The sequence below is a fragment of the Lepidochelys kempii genome, chromosome 20 (assembly GCF_965140285.1).
Source record: "Lepidochelys kempii isolate rLepKem1 chromosome 20, rLepKem1.hap1, whole genome shotgun sequence".
NCBI classification, from domain to species: domain Eukaryota; kingdom Metazoa; phylum Chordata; order Testudines; family Cheloniidae; genus Lepidochelys; species Lepidochelys kempii.
In genome coordinates, this window is record NC_136399.1 from 20,944,498 (window position 1) to 20,966,913 (window position 22,416).

Consider the following 22,416-nt stretch of genomic DNA (forward strand, 5'->3'; position numbering starts at 1 on the left):
TGATAGCCCATCCAAAGTGACAACTCTTTACACAATGTGCATGACAATCAAGTTGGGCTATTTCCTGCACAAATCCAGGTTCTCTCACATCCCCCCCACCCCCATACACACACAAACTCAATATGGTTATTTCCCTCTTGCAGGGGTACTTTAGGTCCAATACAGGTTCTGGATAAAAAACATTTTACAAAGCCCATTAATAGAAATATTTAACATATAAACATTCTCTTGCAGTGTGTGCAACCCAAAAACCAACAGCATCGGGCTAGGGCAGGAGAACCAGAAAATAAAACAAATTCATCTATTTTAACTGTCCAAACTAAATGAAACGGCAAATCTGCATCAATGAACATCAGTGGAAGATCCTAAGTCTTCACTGCAAAAAGATGTACTTTTAACATCAAGATAAAAACTACAGTTCCTTGTCTCCACCAGGATTTTAGCTATCTTTTTTGCAATTTTGAAAATTCTTTCCATGCTAATGTTCTAAAGTGTTCTCACACAGTGTTCAACACAGGTAAGATATGCTGAACAAAGAAACAAAGCCAGGTTAAACATTAAAACACAGCAGACATCTTGCAAGATACTGAATCCTAATGAAGTTCAAGCACCTAATACAATCCAGCCCTAAATCCTTATCTGCCCTAGGAAAACAGATGTATTTAACATGTTAAAAAATGCTTTTTTCCCAGTGTAGATGTGGCCTTGAACAGTAACCCACAGATAGAGCCTTCTTCCCATGGCAAGAGTAGTGCAAGAACACAGCATCACTATGACAGCAGCCACCCAGCCCCACCTGCATCTAAAACCTTAACATTTTGTGTTAAACATGCATTTCAGAGTTTTACAAGTTCACAATGATGTGTACATTAAATGAATTACAGCCCCATTTTAGTGAATCAAGATGTGCGACTCTTCTATGAGCATTAATTTCCAAATGAGAAAAACCAGACCTTGCCATTTCCACTAAATTGAGATAAATAAGGCAAATTCATACTTTTTATGGTGCTGTTTCACTGCTTATGACTACAAATACCAGGCCTTGTCTACACATATGAATTGTACCGCTGCAGTTGAATTGTTACAGCCCCCCTAATATAGATGCAGTTATACTGATATGGATATTCTCCTTTGGCAGCATGCGGCACCTTTACACAAACACAAGTGGGTCTACACTAGGACCTGTACTGATCTAACTATTTCAGAAGGAAAATCATACTCCTAGCCAAAATAGTTAAAACTGGTACAGTAATTGTACGTACCTTAGGGTATATCTACACTAGAAACTTCAAAGCGCTGCCGTGGGAACGCTCCTGCGGCAGCGCTTTGAAATGTGAGTGTGGTTGTGCGCAGGGAGAGGGGGGAAGGATGATTTTTCACACCCCTGAGCCAGCAAGTTAGAGCGCTATAAAATGTAAGTGTAGACATACCCTCAGGCCCCAGGGCCACTGTTTATACTAGTCCTCCCACCAAAATATCTTCCTGTCGTTGCTCAAACACCATGGCAGAAGCAACAGTAGGACCACTAGTGCAAAGCAGCCACCTGCATTTTAGCTACTACAATGAACAAGACTAGACAACATGTTGGTTAAAATACAGCAGCTGACAGCATCTTTTCTACAACAGCATTCTCGCTATTGCTGCCACATGGGGAGCTGTAGTAGCACAGAATAATGGAAATGTTTTTGAAGAAAGGCCAGAGCAGAGACTGCAGTTATTCTAATGGGGACTAGCAGACACTATAATTATCAATGCTCCAAAACATTTTCCACTATAAACCCTGTCTGTCCCATACTTACAACTTCATAAAAATATTCATTGAAGTCTTCTGTGCTTGGTCTCTGCCCAGAGGAAATTTTCTAAAAAGTGGCCAGAGTCCCTTCAGCAGTATGAGACATGGTAGAGACAAAAATCACTTTTCCCATTGTAATACCACCTTAAAATAATACATAAAAGCTACAGCAAAAATAGGCTCAATTTGAAACTTGGAACAGATGTGGTTCTTGCTGAGAACGAGAGCTTCTACTTGGTCTGAAAAACATTTTTGATTTAACAAAAGTTGTTGGAAATTATTTTACTAAGAATGCTCAGAAGCAAATGTTGTGAAGTCCATAGGTATCCTTCAGCCCTGTCTTACACATAGACCAACTCTACACTAGACTTTTGTCAACAGCTATGTTGTTCAGAGTGTGATCCCAGACAGACATAGCTATGCAAGCAAATGCCCCTAGAGTACGCACAATATGCCAGCAAAGGCAGCTTATTTCACTGGGGTGGGGGGAAAAGGGGACGACCTAGATAACTGTGCTTTTGCCAGGTTTTGCCAGTATAAGCTGCATCCACCCTAGGAGCACTTTGATGGTATAGTCTACTGGTATACCAATATAGTAAAACGGTACAACCCCCTAGTGTGGACACTGCTGTATGTAAACAAGTTTATACCTGTATAACAGTTTCCACCCTAGGGGGCTACTTTATATCACTTTCTAAACCATGTGCAGACCAATTCCTAAATTAAAAAACAAGGTGCTTTTTAAAATCGACTTAGGTAACCTGCCTTATCGAACACGATTTCAAACACCATTTAGCATCCAGTGCAGACACAGCATAAATCTTCACAATCACGTTAGCTAGTCCTATCATAACCTAGAAAGTAGCCTAAAGTCCTGTTCTTGACAGGCAAAAAAAAGGTTAATCGAGTTAAAGGTAACACAACTGAAAAGCTCCATTAAGATACAGCCTAAGTATGTTTGAAGCCATGTTAGCTGGCTGTGCTTTAGCCTAGCCTCTCCCCTAACCTAAAATGTGGTAGGCTAATTCAGACCTGTTAGCCTGCATCGTAAGCCATGCCTGCACTAGAAAAGAGGTTTATTTTTAAAAATGTATTAAGAAACCCTACTGGAAATATGGCAAGTCGTAGTTTTAATTCATGTTTGCTAGTCAAAATAAACATCAAGTTGTCAATAAATAATGCAGAAGTGTACTATAAAAATAATTCTGATCTGTATTTGGGAACAAGCAAGGTGATACATACATATCATGATGATGAAATACTTTCTGTTCCAACAGTAACTAAGGAGGATATTAATCAGCAGCTACTAAAGTTAATATTTTTTATATCAGTATGCCCGGCTAACTTACATCCAAGAGTTTTACAAGAACTGGCCGAGGTGCTTGCTGGACTCTTTAATGTCGATTTTTTAAATAAGTCTTGGAGCACTGGAGCAATTCCATGAGACTGGAAGAAAGCCAATGTTGTGCCAATATTTAAGAAGGGTAAAACAGGACGATATAGTAATTATAGGCCTGTCAGCCTGACATCCATCCGGGGCAAAATAATGGAATGACTGACCCATTCATTTAGATTATCAATTTGAGGATTTGTCGTAGATTGAGATGTCAATAAAGGAGGTTCTGGGACGGACTGATAAATTAAACAGTAATAAGTCACTAGGACCAGATAGTATTCACACAAGAGTTCTAATGAAAATAAAATAAGAAACTGCAGAACTACTAATTGTGGTATGTAACCTATTTAACATTTAAATCAGCTTCTATACCAAAGACTGGAGGATAGCTAATGTGCCACCAATTTTTAAAAGGCTCCAGAGACAATCTTGGCAACTACAGGCCAGTAATCCTTAATTCAGTGCCAAGCAAATTAGTTGAAACTATAGTACAGAACAGAATTCAGACACAGATGAACACAATTTGTTGGGGGACAGTCAATCTAGCTTTTGTAAAGGGAAATCATGACTCGCCAGTCTAATAGAATTCTTTGAGGGGGTCAACAAACATGTGGACAAATGTAATCCAGTGGATATAGTGTACCTGGAATTTTAGAAAGCCTTTGACAAGGTCTCTTATCAAAGGCTCTTAAGCCAAGTAAGCAGTCATGGGATAAGAGGGAAAGTGCTCTCATGGATCATAACTGATGAAAAGACAGGAAACAAAGGGAAGGAATAAATGGTCAGTTTTCAGAATGTAGAGAGGTAAATAGCAGTGTCCCCCAAGGATCTGTACTGGGACCAGTGCTGTTCAACATATTCATAAATGATCTGGAAAAAGGGGTAAACAGTGAGGTGGCAAACTTTGCAGAGGATACAAAATTACCCAAGATAGTTAAATCCAAAGCTGATTGTGTAGAGTTACAAAAGGAACTCACAAAACTGGTGACTGGGCAACAAAATGGCAGATGAAATTCAATGATGATAAATGCAAAGTAATGCACAACGGAAAACATAATCCCAACTATAGGTACAAAATGATGAATTCTAAATTAGCTAGTAGGCGTCTATTACATGAGTGGGTTCATGAGGTTCTGTGGCCTGCAGTATGCAGAAGGCCAAACTAGAGGCTTCTGATGGTCCCTCCTGACCTTAAAATCCATGAGTCTATGAGAATCTTGGAGTAATAGTGGATAGTTCTTTGAAAACATCAGCTCAATGTGCAGTGGCAGTCAAAAAAACTAACAATGTTAGGAACCATTAGGAAAGAGATAATAAGACAGTAAATATCACAATGCCACGATATAAATCCATGGTACACCCACACCTTGAATACTGCGTTCAGTTCTGGTCATCCCATTTAAAAAAAAAACATATTGAAAATGGAAAAGATACAGAGGACAATAAAAATGATTATGGAACAACTTCCATATGAGGAGAGATTAAAAAGACTGGGACTATTCATCTTAGAAAAAGAGGCAAATTTAGGAGGGACATGATAGAGGTCTATAAAATTACAAATGGTGTGCAGGAAGTGTTATTTTCTCTTTCACATAACACAAAAACCAGGGGTCACGCAATGAAATTAAATAGACAGCAGATTTAAAACAAACAAAAGGAAGTACTTCTTCACACAAAGCACAGTCAACCTGTGGAACTCATTGCCAGGGGATTTTGTGAAGGCCAAAACTATAAAAGGATTCAACACAGAATTAGATAAGTTTCTGGAGGATAGGTCCATCAATGGTTATCAGGCAAGATGGTCAGGGATGCAACTGGTTTCCCCTAAGCTTCTAACTGGGGCTTGAACACAGGCAATGGATCATTTGATAACTGCTCTGTACTGTTCATTCCTTCACAGCAGCTCTACAACTTTATTGGACAGCAATAAACTATTCTGACAACAAAAATTACTACACGACCCCAGGAGGGGGGACCAAAGCCTGAGCCCATCCAAGCCCTGCCGCCCCAGGTGCGGGGGCCAAAGCCCAAGCCCCACCACCCTGGGTTGGGATGCAAAAGACCAAGAGCTTCAGCCCCAGGCAGGGGGCCTGTAATCTGATCCCCACTGTCCAGGGCTGAAGACCTCAGGCTTGGGCTTCGGCCCCTGGCTGGTGGGGCTTGGGCTTCAGCCCCTGGCCCCAGCAAGTCTAACGTCAACCCTGGTGACCTCATTAAAACGGGCTCATGACCCACAGTTTGAGAACCACTGCAAGCATCTGCCATTGGCCACTGCAGGAAGGCAGGATACTGGCCTGAATGAACCACTGGTCTGAGCCAATATGGCCATTCTTATGACTGATACAAGACTCGGTTAAAAAAAAATTAACAAAGAGGATAATATTAATTGTACTAGGGTCCTGAAGGGATCAGTCCTTGACCGTATGTTATTTAATATTCTATCAGTGACCTGAAGAGAAAAAGAAAACATCATTACTGATACAGCTGCAGATGACACAAAGATTGGGGGAGCTGTAAATAACCAAGAGGATAGATCACTGACAGAGTGATCTGGATTACTTGGTAAGCTGGGCGCATCAATCAATGTGCGTTTCAATAAGGCCAAATGTAAGGTACAAACACCACAGGCTTAGAAACTAAAATCTAGAAACGCAGGCTATCCATACAGGATGGGGTACTCTATCCTGGGAAGCAGCAAAGATGAAAATGACTTGGGAGTCATAGTGGATGATCGGCTGAATATAAGCTTCCAGTAAAATGCTGTGCTTAAAACCGCTAATGCAATTCTTGGATGCATCAACAGAGGACTGACTCAGAGTAGGGAGGTTTATTTACCTCTATATTTGGCTATTGGAATCCTGCGTCCAGTTCTGGTTTTCACACTTCAAGAAAGATGCTGATAAATTGCAGAGGTTTCAGAGAAGAGCCACAAGAACAATTAAAGGATTGGAGAAGATGCATTACAGTGAGAGACTCAATGAGCTCGATCTATTTAGTTTAGCAAAAAGAAGGTTAAAGCATGACTTAATCACAGTGTATAAGTACCTATTTGCAGTAAAGTGCTCTTCAATCTAGCAGACAAAGGTATAACAAAATTAAATGCCTGGAAGTTGAAACTAAGTACATTCCAACTAGAAATAAGGCACACATTTTTAACACTCAGCCCTGGTCTATACTACAGGGTTAGGTCGAATTTAGCCGCGTTAGGTTGATTTTACAATGTATGTGTCTACACAAGCAACCCCGTTCCGTCAACCTAAAGGGCTCTTAAAATCGACTTCTGTACTCCACCCCGGCAAGGTGAGTAGTGCTAAAATCGACCTTGCTGGGTCAAATTTGGGGTAGTGCGGACGCAAATTGACGTTATTGGCCTCTGGGAGCTATCCCAGAGTGCTCCAATGTGACTGGTCTGGACAGCACTTTCAACTCTGATGCATTAGCCAGGTACACAGGAAAAGCCCCGGAAAAACTTTTGAATTTAATTTCCTGTTTGGTCAGTGTGGCAAGCTCAGCAGCACAGATGACCATGCAGTCCTCCCAGAATCATAAGCGAGCTCCAGCATGGAGTGAATGGGAGACACTGGATCTGACTGCTGTATGGAGAGAAGAATCTGTGCAGGCAGAACTCCGATCAAAAAGAAGAAATGCTAATATATATACCAAAAATCGCACAGGGCATGATGGACAGAGACTACAACAGGGACATACAGCAGTGCTGCGTGAAAGTCAAGGAGCTCAGGCAAGCCTACCAAAAGACAAAGGAGGCAAACGGATTGCTCTTGGTCAGAGCCCCATACATGCTGCTTCTATGATCAGCTGCATGGCATTCTGGGGGGTGACCCTACCACTATCCCACCACTGTCCATGGACACCTGCAAGGGGGAAGTCTCACACAACTTGGAGGAGGATTCTGTGGAGGAGAATGCACAGCAGGAAAGCCGTGAATCCATTCTCCCCGGCAGCCAGGACCCTTTCATCACACTGGAGCCAGTACCCTCCCAAGGTGGGATCCCCGACCCTGAAGGCGGAGAAGGCACCTCTGGTGAGTGCACATTTGTAACTACAGTACAGGGTTTAAAAGCAATAGTGTTTAATGTTTGATTTGCCCTGAAGACTTGGGATGCATCTGTGGCCAGTACAGCTACTGGAAAAGTCTGTTAACGTGTCTGGGGATGGAGCAGGAATCCTCCACGGACATCTCCATGAAGCTCTCCTGGAGGTACTCTGAAAGCCTTTGCAGAAGGTTTCTGGGGAGGGCTGCCTTATTTCATCCTCCACGGTAGAACACTTTACCACGCCAAGCCAGTAGCAAGTAGTCTGGAATCACTGCAGCACAAAGTATGGCAGTGAATGGTCCTGGGTTTTGGTCACATTCAAGCAACATTTGGTCTTTATCTTTCTGTGTTAGCCTCAGGAGAGTGATATCATTCATGGTCACCTGGTTGAAACAGGGGAATTTTTGTAAGGGAACAGTAAAAGGACCTCATTCATGCTGGGCTGTTTGCACTTGGCTAAAAAGGATCATCCCATAGCCACGTGGTGGGGGGAGGGGTGAAGGGATCATCCCAAATAGCCACGCGGAGAGGTGGGAGGAGGTGTGTGCTGCACATCCACCTGAAAACCACAGCCCCTCCTTTCAAATGGCAAACCCAACTGGCATTGCTTGCTATGGGAAAGGAGGATGCTGCAGTCTGAAAACATTCCCACGTTATGAATGAATCCGATGAATGCATCCGATGAAGTGAACTGTAGCTCACGAAAGCTCATGCTCAAATAAATTGGTTAGTCTCTAAGGTGCCACAAGTACTCCTTTTCTTTTTGCGAATACAGACTAAGACGGCTGTTACTCTGAAACACGTTATGAAGGCGTTAGAAGCCAAACCCACATACCCTTTGGCTTACCATGGCTGCCTGGAAACCAAATTCTGTTGCCCAGGCATGTGTGATGTGTCACCATACAAGCAGGAGCTCAATATAAAAGACAAAATGCGACCTTGTACCTAAGCACATGTGCTGTCTGCTGTGAATTGCTTGATTCACTGTGAAAAAGTCTCCCTTTTGTTCTCAGAAATGTATTATCTTAAATTTTACTCTCCCTTTTTATCCCCCTGCAGGTGCCAATGTTTCTATGCTCCCGCTATCATCTCCATCCCTGAGGTTATCGCAGATTAGAAGGCAAAAAAATGCACTCGTGATTACATGTTTTCCGAGCTCATGCAGTCCTCCAGCACTGATAGGACACAGCTGAATGCATAGACGCATTCAGTGGAAGAGTCCAGGAAAGCATTAAGTAAGCACAATGAGAAGAGGCAGGATACAATGCTGAGGCTAATGCGGGAGCAAACAGACATGCTCAGGCATCTGGTGGAGCTGCAGGAAAGCCAACAAGAGCACAGACCGCCACTGCATCCACTGTACAACCGCCTGCCCTCCTCCCCAAGTTCCATATCTTCCCCACCCAGACGCCCAAGAAAGTGGCGGGTGTGGCTCCGGGCACTCAGCCACTCCACTCCAGAAGATGGCCCAAGCAACAGAAGGCTGTCATTCAAACGGTTTTGATTTGTAGTGTGGCTACAATAAGCCACGTACCCTTGTCGTTCCCTCCTCCCCCACCGCACCTTACCTTATCAGTTATCCCCCCCCCCCTTTTTTTTAATTAATAAAGAAAGAATACATGGTTTCAAAACCATAGTGACTTTATTTCCTTTGCCAGCTGTGATCGAAGTGGGGAGGGTGGTTGGCCTACAGAGGATTAAAATTGACAAAGGGGGCGGGCTTGTATCAAGGAGAAACACACACAACTGTCACACCGTAGCCTGGCCAGTCATGAAACTGGCCAGTCATGGGAGCAAGGGGTAGGCTGGGTCTCCAAGGATAACTATTGGCATTTCAACATCCCCAACTGTAATTTTCTTGTCTGGGAAGTAAGTCCCTAATGCAGCTAAAGTAAGTCCCTTCTTGCAGCTGCTCAAACAGCCCAAAGTTCCTAAAGATGCGAGCGTCATGCACCTTTCCCGGCCATCCCACGTTGATGTCAGTGAAACATCCCTTGTGATCCACCAGTGCTTGCAGCACCATTGAGAAGTACCCCTTGCGGTTTATGTACTAGTTGGCAAGGTGGTCCAGTGCCAAGATAGGGATATGCGTTCCGTCTATCGCCCCACCACAGTTAGGGAAACCCATTGCAGCAAAGCCATCCACTATGACCTGCACATTTCCCAGAGTCATTACCCTTGATAGCAGAACATCAGTGATTGCACTGGCTACTTGAATCACAGCAGTCCCCACAGTAGATTTGCCCACTCCAAATTGATTCCTGACTGTCAGACGTTGCAAGCTTCCACAGGGCTATCACCACTTGCTTCTCAACTGTCATTAGAGCCCCACTGCTGCCGTGATGTCCCAATTGCCACATCCTGTGCTTTCAGGAATGTCTGTGTCCATGCCCCCCCCCCAATCGTCCTCGTGCTGCTGTCTCTTAGCCAGGTTCTGCACATACTGCAGTATAATGCATGAGGTGTTTACAATGCTCGCAAAAGCAGCGGTGAGCTGAGCAGGCTCCATGCTTACTGTGCTATGGCATCTACACGGGTAACCCAGGAAAAAAGGCGCGAAATGATTGTCTGCAAATGCTTTCATGGAGGGAGGGAAGGGAGACTGATGACGTACCCAAAACCACCCGCGACAATGTTTTTGCCCCATCAGGCATTGGGAGCTTAACCCAGAATTCCAATGGGCAGCAGAGACTGCAGAAACTGTGGGATAGCTTCCCACAGTCAACTCTCCGTGAGTCGATGCTAGCCACAGCCGTGAGGATGCACTCCGCCGACTTAATGTGCTTAGTGGGGACATTCACAATGGACTGTCTAAGATTGATTTCTAAAAATCGACTTCTATAAAATCAACCTAATTTTGTAGTGTAGACATACCCTCAGAGCAATTAACAACTTTTGGTAACAACTTACCAAAAGTCATGGTGGATTCTCCAGCACTGGAAATTTTTAAATCAAAATTAGATGTTTTTCTAAAGGTCATGTTCAACTTCAACCACAGCTCTTGGACTTGAAGCAATATTAATTTGGGGAAGTCCTACTGCCTGTCTCATGCAGGAGATCAGACTAAATGATTATAATGGTCCCTTCTGATCTTAAAATATAAGAATCTAAGGGGGAGTCTTAGGGCTTGCCTTCACCAGCTAACATGCTAAAACTACATCATGCCTCATCTACACTAGAATTTTAACATGTTAAATACACATCATTATTCCTAGGCCTTGTCTGTCTTCACTATGACAAGAGATGTGTTCTTAACTCAAGCCAGCAGATCCAGGAAAACCCTAGTTCTTCAAGTCTTCAACTCAACCATCTAATGCATGGGAAAACACAGCTTTCTCTTCATTAGGATTTACCTCATCGTTAGTTAATTCAAATTAAAAATACATCTTTTTCCTAATGAAGAGCTGAAGGTGTGATGTTAGGTACTCCAATGGGGAGTCTATGCTTTAATTTGGCCAGTCTAGCATGTGTTAAAGGCATTGTCTAAACCAGAGACGGGCAAAGTTTTTGGCCCTCGGGCCACATCTGGAAATAGAAATTGTATGGTGGGCCATGAATGCTCACAAAATTGGGGTTGGGGTGCGGGAGGGGGTGATGGCTCTGGTTGGGGGTGCAGGCTCTGGGTTGGGGCCAGAAATGGCGAGTTCAGGGTGTAGGAGGGGGCTCCGGGCCGGGGGAGGGCTCTGGCTGGGCGTGCAGGCTCTCGGGGGTGGGGCTGAGGATGAGGGATTTGGGGTGCAGGAGGGTGCTCCAAGCTGGGATCGAGGGGTTTGGAGGGTGGGAGAGGGATCAGGACTGGGGCAGGTAGTTGGGGCACAGGGAGAGGCGCAGGCTCCAGGTGGCGCTTACCTCAAGCAGCTCCCAGAAGCAGCGGCACGTCCCCATTCCAGCTCCTATGCGGAGCCACGGCCAGGCGGCTGTGCGTGCTGCCCCGTCCGCAGGTGCTACCCCTGCAGCAACCATTGGCCACAGTTCCTGGCCAATGGGAGCTGTGGGGGTGGCACTTGGGGCGGGAGCAGCATGCAGAGAACCCCCTGGCTGCCCCTACGTGTAGGAGCCAGAGTGGGACCATGCTGCTTCTTCCGGGAGCCGCATGCAGTGGTCCCCAACCCTGCTCCTTGGCTGAAGCACCAGAGCGGGGCAAGCCCCAAACCCCACTCCCCAGCAGGAGCTCAAGGGCTGGATTAAAACGGCTGTCGGGCCAGATCCAGGCCGCGGGCCATAGTTTGCCCATCCCTGGTCTAAACAGCACTTTTCAAATGCGTTATGTAGCACATTAGCTAACACATACTAACATCACACCTCCTAAACTAGACAAGGTCCAAGGCATAGCCTAGGAGTTTTCTAATTCAATTTTTAAAAAGAACCGGTTTTCCTAATATAGAGATACCCTAGGAGATAAATGAACTCGCATTCCTGTGCAATAGGGCCTTGATCCGGCAAACCCTTGTTTCCAAGTCTTGGTTACACTCAGAAAATGCACTGTATTTCAAAACAAGTTAACAATCTTAAATACGATTCTGCCCTTAGTGTGGATAAGAGCAGGCAGCCCTGCTTAAAGGGGCATTAGCTGTGCATGGTTAACCATAAAGCCAGTGTCTATAGCTTTATTTTCAGTGAAGTTAGCTCAACTGAGTACTTTAACTCCACTGAAAATCCCCCCTAGCCCTGGTCTACACTACAGAGTTAGGTTGACATAAGATGCCTTGTGTCAACCTAACTCTGTAAGTGTCTACGCTAAAATATCGCTCCCGCCAATGTAACTTGCGCGCTATGCCAACTTAATTCCACCTCCGCAAGAGGTGTAGTGCTTAGGTCAACATAGTTCCATCAACACGGTGTCAGTATAGACACTGCTTGCTTACATCAACTGTTACTGGCTTTCAGAAGCTATCCCACAATGCCCAATGCTGAGAGTTAAATCACTGTAAGTGCTCCTGGTGAGGGGGCACACTGCCAACACAAGGAGCACAGTGAGGACATGCAAAAGCGATTTAATGATTGTGGTGCCCGTACGTCGACATTACAAAATTATGTCAACCTAAGTTATGTCCACATACCCTCAATGGTGCAGCAGATACAGATTAACACCTTGAAGAATGTCTGAACTTAACTCCATTGAAAAATACCACAATAATCGGCATGGCCTATGGGATAATTTGTGGGAGTACAGAATTGTAGGATCAGGGCCCTACTGGATTCAAGGATACAATAAACTTCTCCAGGTTATTTCTATTCCTCTCCCTGTCTTCCCTTTCTGTTTTGGTCTTTTTTTTTTTTTAAATGGAAATTAAATGTGTAAAACTGTGCTACAACAACATTATGTGCAACTGTCACAATATTAAGTCAGGAAATGCAAGAGTTAAAGTGTTAACAACATTAACTTGACTCATTGCACAAATGTATTTTGCATTTCTGTTTCAGGTTTAGCGTGGTAGGTTAATATTTTGCTCACCTGTATAAAATGTATAGAATGCACAATGCAACGAAGTTAATGTTCCTGATGGAAAGTTGATGTTTGCATTTCCTGGGCTTTTAATCGTGCTACCAACATTAAATGTCTCATTAGTAAAAATGTTTTGCATTTAAACGTAGTATATACTACTGAAAGAAAGCAGGTTCCAGCAAGTTGTAGTAATGGACTGTTAATTCTGAAGAGACTTAACAGTAGCTGCAGCTACATGTTCCACTAACAAAAACATTTTAAGTTGCCATAGATACAGCTATGGAGCCAAATTCAGTTACAGAATAAGCAGATGCAACTCCACTGATGTTCACAGAATTGCACCTTCTTACATCAGCGTCAAAATTTAGCCCCCAATAACCTCTGCCATCCCTTGATCATACTTTTATTATTGGTATTGCTAGCACCTCGAAACACCAGTCAAGGATTAATGCCTCACTGGGCCAGGCACTGTACACACATACTAGGATCTGAAGATGTTAGCTAACACGTGTTAAGAGTCAAGGTAGTGTGTCTCTAATACATGGCAACCTGTGAGTTAAAAGTCTCGGTTGCTGAGGGGACCCTAGACTTCAGCTTAGCACTGTAAAAGTCAACTCTGCGTTGTCCGCAATTGAGTGTTAGAGCATGTCAAGTGAACATTTTCTAACGCACCTTTAAAGCCTAGGCAAGACCTAGGCAAGTCATCTGAAACCTACTTTGTGTAGGGTTAGACAGCAGTGCTTAAGGCCATGTCTACGCTATTTTGGGCATGGCTACACTGGAAACTTCAAATAACTGCAGCAGGAACGCTCCAGCGGCAGCACTTTGAAGTGCGAGTTAGGTCTTTTCTAAACTGACCTGTCCTGGTTTTTTTAATCTCGCCTCACGTGAAAGCTGTTCCATACTCCTGATAATTTTTGTTGCCCTCCTCTGTCCCTTTTCCAATTCTAATATATCTTTTTTGAGATGGAGTGATCAGAACTGCACACAGAATTCAAGACATGGGTATACCACGGATGTATTTAGCGGCATTATGATATTTATTGTCTTATTATCTATCCCTTTTCTCATGGTTCTTAACATTCTGTTCGCTTTTTTGACTGCTGCTGCACACTGAGCGGATGTTTTCAGAGAACCATCCGCAATGACCCCAAGATCTCTTTCTTGAATGGTAAAAGCTAATTTAGAGCCCATTATTCTGTATGTATAGTTGGGATTATATTTTCCAATGTGAATCACTTTGTATTCATCAACATTGAATTTTATCTACCATTTTCTAGCCTAGTCACCCAGTTCTGAGAGATCCCTTTGTAACTCTTCACAGTCAGGTTTGGATTTAACTATCTTGGGTAATTTTGTATCCTCCACAAACTTTTCCTTCTCACTGTTTACCTCTTTTTCCAGAGGCTTTATGAATATGTTGAACAGCACCTGTCCCAATTCAGGACCCTGGGCTTCTCTGCTATTTACCTCTCTCCACTGTGAAAACTGACTATTTATTCCTACCTTTTATTCCCTATATTTTAATCAGTTACTGATCCATGAAAGGACCTTCCCTCTTATCCCAGGACTGCTTATTTGTCTTAAGAGCCTTTGGTGAGACACCTTGTCAAAGGCTTTCTGAAGGTCCAAGTACACTATATCTATTGGATCATCCTGGTCCACATGTTTGCTGACACCTTCAAATAATTCTAATGGACTGGTGAAGCATGGTTTTCCTTTACAAAAGCCATGTTGACTTTTCCCCAACATATTGTGGCATGTGTGTGTCTGATAATTCTGTTCTTTACTATAGTTTCATCCTATTTGCTTGGTACTGAACTTCGGCTTACTGGCCTGTAATTGCCAGGATCACCTAGAAACTTTAAAAATTCAGCAGTACATTAGCTATCCGCCAGTCATCGGATATAAATCTGCCAGTTTAATCTCAATGGTGTTTTAACAGGACAATTTAAAATATAGGTAACCATGATTAATTATTTGAACTGATCAAGTTAGCAAAAAACATCCAATCAGTGAACTAATTTTGCATGTCAGATTTCATTTGAAAGGCATAAGTTTTGGAGATACAAATACAGTGCACTCCTTTTATATGAATCATATCTGTACTGGATAATTTGATTCTTATAAGCAGTTATTCTTACAAGTGGAATATTTTATGTTCTTATAGGAATGATTTTGTCCCACTGGTTTTGATCACTATATGCAGCTGATTCTTATTTCAGCGATTCTTCTAAATGGAATGCACTTTATCAGAATTTTATCAAGTATTAGATTCGTTAAAACTGAAAGATTCTAAAAATCCAGTCTACTTTTTGCTCTTCTCTCAGGTTGAACAATAAAAATCCAGGAAGTCAGTTTTGGAGGGGTGGGGGTGGCCAATTTTCCTCTTAGCTTCTAAGTGCTGCATATTGAAATAACACTCTTATGCAATGTTTGTATCCCAATCACTTGTTTCCAGTAGCATAATTATTGTTTAAAAATCATGAAAACATTTCTATTGTTTTAGGACTTATGAGGACTTTGTTTTGGCAAAATTGAGAGTCAGGTTGGTGGAATTCTGAAAACAAAAGTGTGGAGAGCGGGGTGAGGGGTAGCATTACAACAACAAGTTACCTGGCTCCTCCTTAGTTTGGCTTTTAGATTTGGTTTAATAGGGTTGCCAGTTTAAAAGATCTGGCTGTCTGGTCTTTTTTTAAGTGACTGGAATGGCAAAGAATAGAGTCCACATTTTTAAGCGAATAGGACAAAGTAGCAAGGTCCTACCTTTCTTACTCCTGTTTGGTTGAAGCATTTTAATTATGCTTAAGGAACTGAGAATTACGCTGAGGGACCTGGTCTTATTTAGTCTGCAGAAAAGAACAGTGAGGGGGGGATTTGATAGCAGCCTTCAACTACCTGAAGGGGGGTTCCAAAAAGGATGGAGCTAGGCTGCTGTCAGTGGTGGCAGATGACAGAACAAGGAGCAATGGTCTCAAGTGGCAGTGGGGGAGGTCTACGGTGGATATGAGGAAACACTATTTCACTAGAAGGGTGGTGAAGCACTGGAATGGGTTACCTAGGGAGGTGGTGCAATCTCCATCCTTAGAGGTTTTAAGGCTCGGCTTGACAAAGCCCTGGCTGGGATGATTTAGTTGGGGTTGGTCCTGCTTTGAGCAGGGGGTTGGACTAGATGACCTCCTGAGGTCTCTTCCAAGCCTGATATTCTATGATTTTCAGCATTTGCAAACACCATCTATCTATTCTGGGTTGACATTTATGCAGAAAGCCCCAATAATATGGATGCACAGCTGGAGAAACCATGCAATGTTTCGGAGTAGCAGCCGGGTTAGACTGTATTCACAAAAAGAAAAGGAGTACTTGTGGCACCGTAGAGACTAACAAATGTTGCCTCTGCAACCTCTACGTTCTGAGGCAATGAGCGTAATACACTTGGGCCAGAGCACAAGAGGACTATTGTATTCCTACTTCCACAGATCCAATGGCTCAAAAGGCTCATGTGGAGGAAGCAGAGGGGCAATGGTTGCTCTTCCAACCCAAAGTTTTTAATGGAGGAGTTACATTCAGCAGTACTGTCCCAGTTTAGACAGAATTCCCTTCCTCCCAAGTTCGCTCCTAGCCCAACTTGCTCTAGTAACACAATGAAAGGGCTTCATATTAAGGATCTTTCTATCCAAGAAGTATAACCATGCCAGGAGATCCGGTTAGGTCAATTTTGTATTTTGGACCAGAACATTAAGAGTCCCTGCATCATACTAAAGTCTTGAAGGGACACTGGTAAGGTCCCATCTGCACTACAAATGAAATGGTGTTCCATTGTGTCAGGCAAACTTGGTTGCATTTGCAATACTAGAACTCCCTTAATGTAAAATTTAACATTGCAATGATGTAGATTTTGTGAGTGATTGGTACAAGATAAGGGGCAGAACTTTATTTCTATCGTAATTTCTCCACTCATGAAGACTGCTAACTTTGCCCTTAGTTACAAGCAATGAAAAACATCCATCCAAGTGTGTGTCTGGTAAAGAAACATTTGCAGCACATGGTAACAAAACCAGCTCTATAGAGATGAGTGCATGTTGTTGCAATATCCATTATAGTTCCCTTTGGATAAACATAAAAATCAGAATTATCTATACATTTCTAAAGTAGCTGCTTTATTCTAAGGGGGATCGTTGGAGCTCTGATGCACAAAAGTAGCCCCACTTCCAACATTTTGAAGCTAACATGTATCTCCAAAAGCTTTATGGAGCTACTCTCTCATTTTACGTGAACAGTAATTACAACACACACAAACAAATGTTATTAGGATTAGGAGATCAATTGGAGAAGAATGCCTCCTTTCCGAGTTCAAAGATCCTAGCCCCTTCCCCAAAATTACTGCTCTGACTGTTCGTCAACTGGGTTTAAATCTGAAGTAAAAATTTGAATTTCTGAAATTCAAGCTGGTGGCAACTATCTTGCTGAGAAGTTACTGACATGGAAGCCTTACAGAAGATGGTTAAACCAATATTAAGAGGATGAAAACTAGTTACAGATCAAACAGAAACAAGCAAGTGGCTTAACATTTGGAACAGTAACACATTTAGTCTTGTCATTATACCAAGCAGACTATTAAATAAAACCACCACTATCAATCTGTAGCTCAGGCGTTTTAAATTACAAGGGCTCTCTCTGCTTCAGGATATACAACTAACACACAGTGCAGGGATACAAACATATTTAGTAATATGTTTTAAAATAGCATTGGACAAATATTAAAAAAAGCGTCTGTTATTGTATTAGGAAGTGCTCAGATACCAGGGTGATGAGAGCCATACAAGTACTTAAGCATACAGAAATTAAAGTTACACAAGGGTAAGTTCTAAAGCATAGGCTCCAGTTACCTGGTCTAATTTAACATGTGCGTGTGTATATAACTTGGTTTCCAAACATCATGGTAACTAGACAGTGGGGGTAAGAAATAAACCCAGTATTTCAGTAAGGAATACCACTCCCACCATAAATTCTCATTGCCTCTTGTTCTGAAATAGGTGGGCAGAATACAGTCTCCTCAAAGGAAACCCTCAAGCATAGGATTTGCCTAACAAAAGCAGGTAACTGGTTCATCAAGTTCTGAAGTCCTGCCTTCCTTTAGAGGGGGAAAAGGCTCTCTGAGTCCCTCATTAGACACCTGGACAATTTTGCCACATAGACCAATTTTGGAGGCAACGGCAAAGGAAGAGTTAATAAGAATTCAGACAATCAGTATGAAATTAGATTACCTTTGCTTTATTATACAGTTACAAGAGTGGTAAAAATCAGTCAAAGACATCCAGCTACTTTTTCTTTACATACAGGGTTAAAGCTTGGTTCTATCTTGCTACATATAGAGCAGTGACATGTATCTGAGTGCCCGAGCATGGTAACTGCTACAGCAGTGGTTTTCAACTGCTGGTCCACGGACCCCCGGGGGTCTGCAGGCTATGTCTAAGGGATCCACGAAACGCTGTTATAACCATAGAACAGTGTTTTTCAACCTGGGGTCTGCAGACTATATCTAAGATTTCCAAAGGTGTCCACTCCTCCATTCAAAATTTAGGGGCCCACAAAGGAAAAAAAGTTTAAAACCACTGTCCTATAGCATACAACAGATAAAGATCCAAATCCCATCTGCCCCTTCTGTTGCTACTAGCTTTGTATCCACACTTGAAAATTAATCCAGAATAAGGTAGTGTGTGTGTGAATTTAAAATGGATTACCTCTCTATATAGATACTTATTCCAGAATAAGCATGCCTTTTTCCATGTTTAAACTAATTCAGAACAAGGTACGCTTATTCTGGAATAAATGCATCCAGACATGGAATTAATCAGGAATAGTTAACCCACAGTAAATTGCAGTGTTGTTGTAGCCATATTGGTCCCAGGATATTAGACAGGCAAGATGGGTGAGGTAATCTCTTTTATTGGATCAACTTCTGCTGACGAAAAAGACAACCTTTCAAATTTACACAGAGCTCTTCTTCAGGTCTGGGAAAGGTACTGAGAGTGTTATAGCTAAATACAAGGGTGGAACAGATAAGGAGTTAACACATGTTGCAAGAGACCACTCAAAGTGAAGTAGGCAGTTAACACCACTACAGTATTAGTGGGTTTCAGATAGTTATAATGAACCACTGTAACTTCACGTTCTATCTTATTCCAGATTAATTTTCACATGTGCAAACACAAATACCGTAACACTGTACAAGACCATGTCCCAGGACACTTCAGTGCACTTGGAGTCATGGTGTCTACAAAACCAAGAATGCTGTGAACACGTCTGGAAACTACTACAATAGAACCTCATAGTTACGTACACCTTAGGAATGGGGACTGTTCATAACTAAGAAATGTTCGTAACTCAGAACAAAACATTATAGTTGTTCTTTCAAAAGTTTACAACTGAACATTGACTTAATACAGCTTTGAAATTTTACTATGACAGAAGAAAAATGCTCCTTTCCTTTTTTTTTTTTAAGTTTACATTTAACACTGTATTGTATTTGCCTTTTTTTTTCTCCCGTCTCTGCTGCTGCCTGGTTGTGTACTTCCAGTTCCAAATGAGGTGTGCTGCTGACTGGTCAGTTTGTAACTCTGAGGTTCTACTGTATTCCCAAGAATGTAGATGGGCCAATAGCGGTGCATACAATATTTAACCTAGAGTTGCAGTGGGGGGGGAAGCGCTTGGTTAGGAGGAACCCTGTATGAATGTGGCAGAGTTTGGGCTCATAAGACAAGATCACTGCTCTGAAGACTTAAACTGGATCTGGATGTGAAATGAAGGCATGCAACATGGGGGGGTATAACTACAAATAAAGAGAGCACTGGGAGGAAGAGGGGTGTCTACAGGGACTTGCAGGGCTGGGAGGTCACATAGGCACAAGAGAAGCTGCGGGATATGCAGGACTGGGAGCAATATGGGGTTTTCAGGTGAAATCCTGGGAACATCAGGGCTTTGGTATGAAAAATGAGAGTGGAGGAGATGTTCACAAAGGATCTCAAGCAGAGCTACATAGGGATTTGCAAGGCTAGAAGCAGGCCTACTGTGAGGGTTCTAGAGATAGGGGATGTGTTGGGAGGTTGCAGGGCTAGGAACATCCTGCAAAGAATAGCAGGGAGGGCTAAAAAGCTAAGTGGTGTTTGTAGGGGGCTGCTGGAGATCACGCAGGGGGCTGCAGTGCAGAGTATGGTTTGTAGCCCCCCCTAATCAGGAGGCTGTAGGTGGGCAGTTGCAGGGGATCCTGAGGAGAGGAAAGACTGTGAGGTGCATTCAGGGAGAGGAGAAGGGCTGCAGGAGAGAGAGACAGGAGATCCTTGGGAGGATGAGGAGGGCTAAAGGGGGGTGGTTTTGCAGGGGATAAGGGAGATGGGCTGCGGGGGTATGTTTGCAGGAGATCTGGGGGGTGGGACAGGTGGGACAAGGAGGGCTGTGGGGGAGGGTAGCAGGGGAGATGGAGTTGCAGGGAATGGGGACGTTGCAAGAAATCCCAGGGAGGAGTGACAAGCATGAGGGTGTGTGGCAGGTGATAGGGGGGGTGGGGGGGAGGAGAGATACAGGAGATCTGTGGTGGGCAAGTGGTGGGGGAAGCTGTAGAGAGGTGGGAGGCCTGTTACAGGGGATCTTGGGAGGGGATGTTTGCAGGACAGGGCAGTGCAGGGGATCCAAGAGGTTGACGGGGGGGGAGGCTACAGGGGATGTTGGGGTGGGGGGTGCATGTGGGAGGTTTACAGGAGATTGGGAGTAGGAGGAATTTTGGAGAGAAGGATTTACAGGGGATCTAGGAGGAACTAAGCAGTAGAAAGGAGGATGTTGTGGGGAACCCAGCAGGGGGGAGGGGGGGTTACAGAAGGTTGGGCGGGGGGGGGGATTTTGGATCCCAGGGAGGTTACAGGACAGGGCAGCACAGAGGATCCAGGGGCTGTTGCAAAGAGTCGGAGAGAGACAGTGGGGAAGGAGATTTACAGGACAAGTCTGTGCAAGGGATCGGGGGGGGGGGCAGCAGGAGATTCGTGGGGGGGAGGGTTACAGGACAAGGCAGTGCAGGGGATCGTGGGGGGGGGCAGCAGGGGATTCGTGGGGGGGAGGGTTACAGGACAAGGCAGTGCAGGGGATCGGGGGGGCAGCAGGGGATTCGTGGGGGGGAGGGTTACAGGACAAGGCAGTGCAGGGGATCGGGGGGGGCAGCAGGGGATTCGTGGGGGGGAGGGTTACAGGACAAGGCAGTGCAGGGGATCGTGGGGGGGGCAGCAGGGGATTCGTGGGGGGGAGGGTTACAGGACAAGGCAGTGCAGGGGATCGTGGGGGGGGGCAGCAGGGGATTCGTGGGGGGGAGGGTTACAGGACAAGGCAGTGCAGGGGATCGTGGGGGGGGGCAGCAGGGGATTCGTGGGGGGGAGGGTTACAGGACAAGGCAGTGCAGGGGATCGTGGGGGGGGCAGCAGGGGATTCGTGGGGGGGAGGGTTACAGGACAAGGCAGTGCAGTGGATCGTGGGGGGGGCAGCAGGGGATTCGTGGGGGGGAGGGTTACAGGACAAGGCAGTGCAGGGGATCGGGGGGGGCAGCAGGGGATTCGTGGGGGGGAGGGTTACAGGACAAGGCAGTGCAGGGGATCGGGGGGGGCAGCAGGGGATCGTGGGGGGGAGCAGGAGGGGCTGCAAAACACAGCGGTGTACGGAATCCAACCAGGGAGAAACAGCAGGGTCGCTTCCAGGGGGAGCAGCGGGGGTGTTGAAGGACAGCGCAGGGCACGGGTCAAGAACCCAGGACGATGTGGCCAGGGACCCCTACCTTTCCCAGGTCCCTTCCTGCACTTTGGGGGTGCACCCCATCTCCCAACCCCCATCTCATGGGGTCCAGAGGCGGGCACTGCGACGTCGGGCCCCGATTGGCCCGCTGCCCCGCCCATCAGGCTGAAGCACCCCCCCCTAATGCGCTTCAGGAGCACCCCCCGAGACACCGCGCGCCCATTAGCCCGCCGCGCCATCAGTCTCAGCCTCTGCGGCTGCCTCATTAGCGGAGAAGGCTGTCGCTCCCAGCTACCGCGCCCTCCCTCTTCCGCGCAGTTGGCACTGGTGCCTCGTGCTGCCAATCATGCTACATTAGCCCCGCTCCCGCCCCTCCATTGGCCAGCTAGCCTGTACATCAGGCGTCGCGATCCCGCCCCCTAACCCCTTTCATTCCATACAATGAGCCCCTGTCCTCCCCCCCCCCGGGTCTCCCGCCCGAACAAACCGATGCCCTAACTCAGCAAGCCTCCCACCCACCGGGTACCTGGGTACGAAGCGGGTCCGGCACGGCACCGACGCCCCCTTCTCGCAGGCCCTCAGAGCCGAGGCTGCTTCTGCGCAACGCCCGCCAAAACAGCCCCCCCAGCGCGCAGGCGCCTGGTTCTCCACATTGCGCATGCGCAGCCAATGCGCTTCCCTCCCCCATTTGTACACATATGGGAGCGCCCTTGGGTTTATCTCAGCGCATGCGCAGATGAGCACTTTCTGGCTGGTGCGTTTTTATTCCCTTTTCCGTGACGCTGCGAGGTATAAGCCCTGGTCCGGTCTGTTTCACAGGGCTAATGCTCGCGGTGTAGTGCCAGTGACACAAAACAGGTCATTTAATTCTTCCCACCACAGTAATCGACACCCTCGCCTCATCGAATGATTGACAAGACAGCCCGCCAGTCAAACTCAACGCTTGGCAGCAACGGCC

At 45.1% G+C, this 22,416-nt stretch overlaps 1 protein-coding gene across 1 annotated transcript in view; it reads right to left on the bottom strand.

Annotated features, from left to right (window-relative positions):
- CBX5 (chromobox 5) overlaps window positions 1–22,133 on the bottom strand; it is a 61,091-nt gene extending 38,958 nt beyond the window's left edge. Inside the window, 2 exon segments of the mRNA XM_073319461.2 lie at window positions 21,985–22,061; window positions 22,064–22,133. Coding sequence (XP_073175562.1) covers window positions 21,985–22,061; window positions 22,064–22,118 — 132 coding nt within the window. The 5' untranslated portion in view covers window positions 22,119–22,133.
- Window positions 22,134–22,416: the final 283 nt, after the last annotated feature.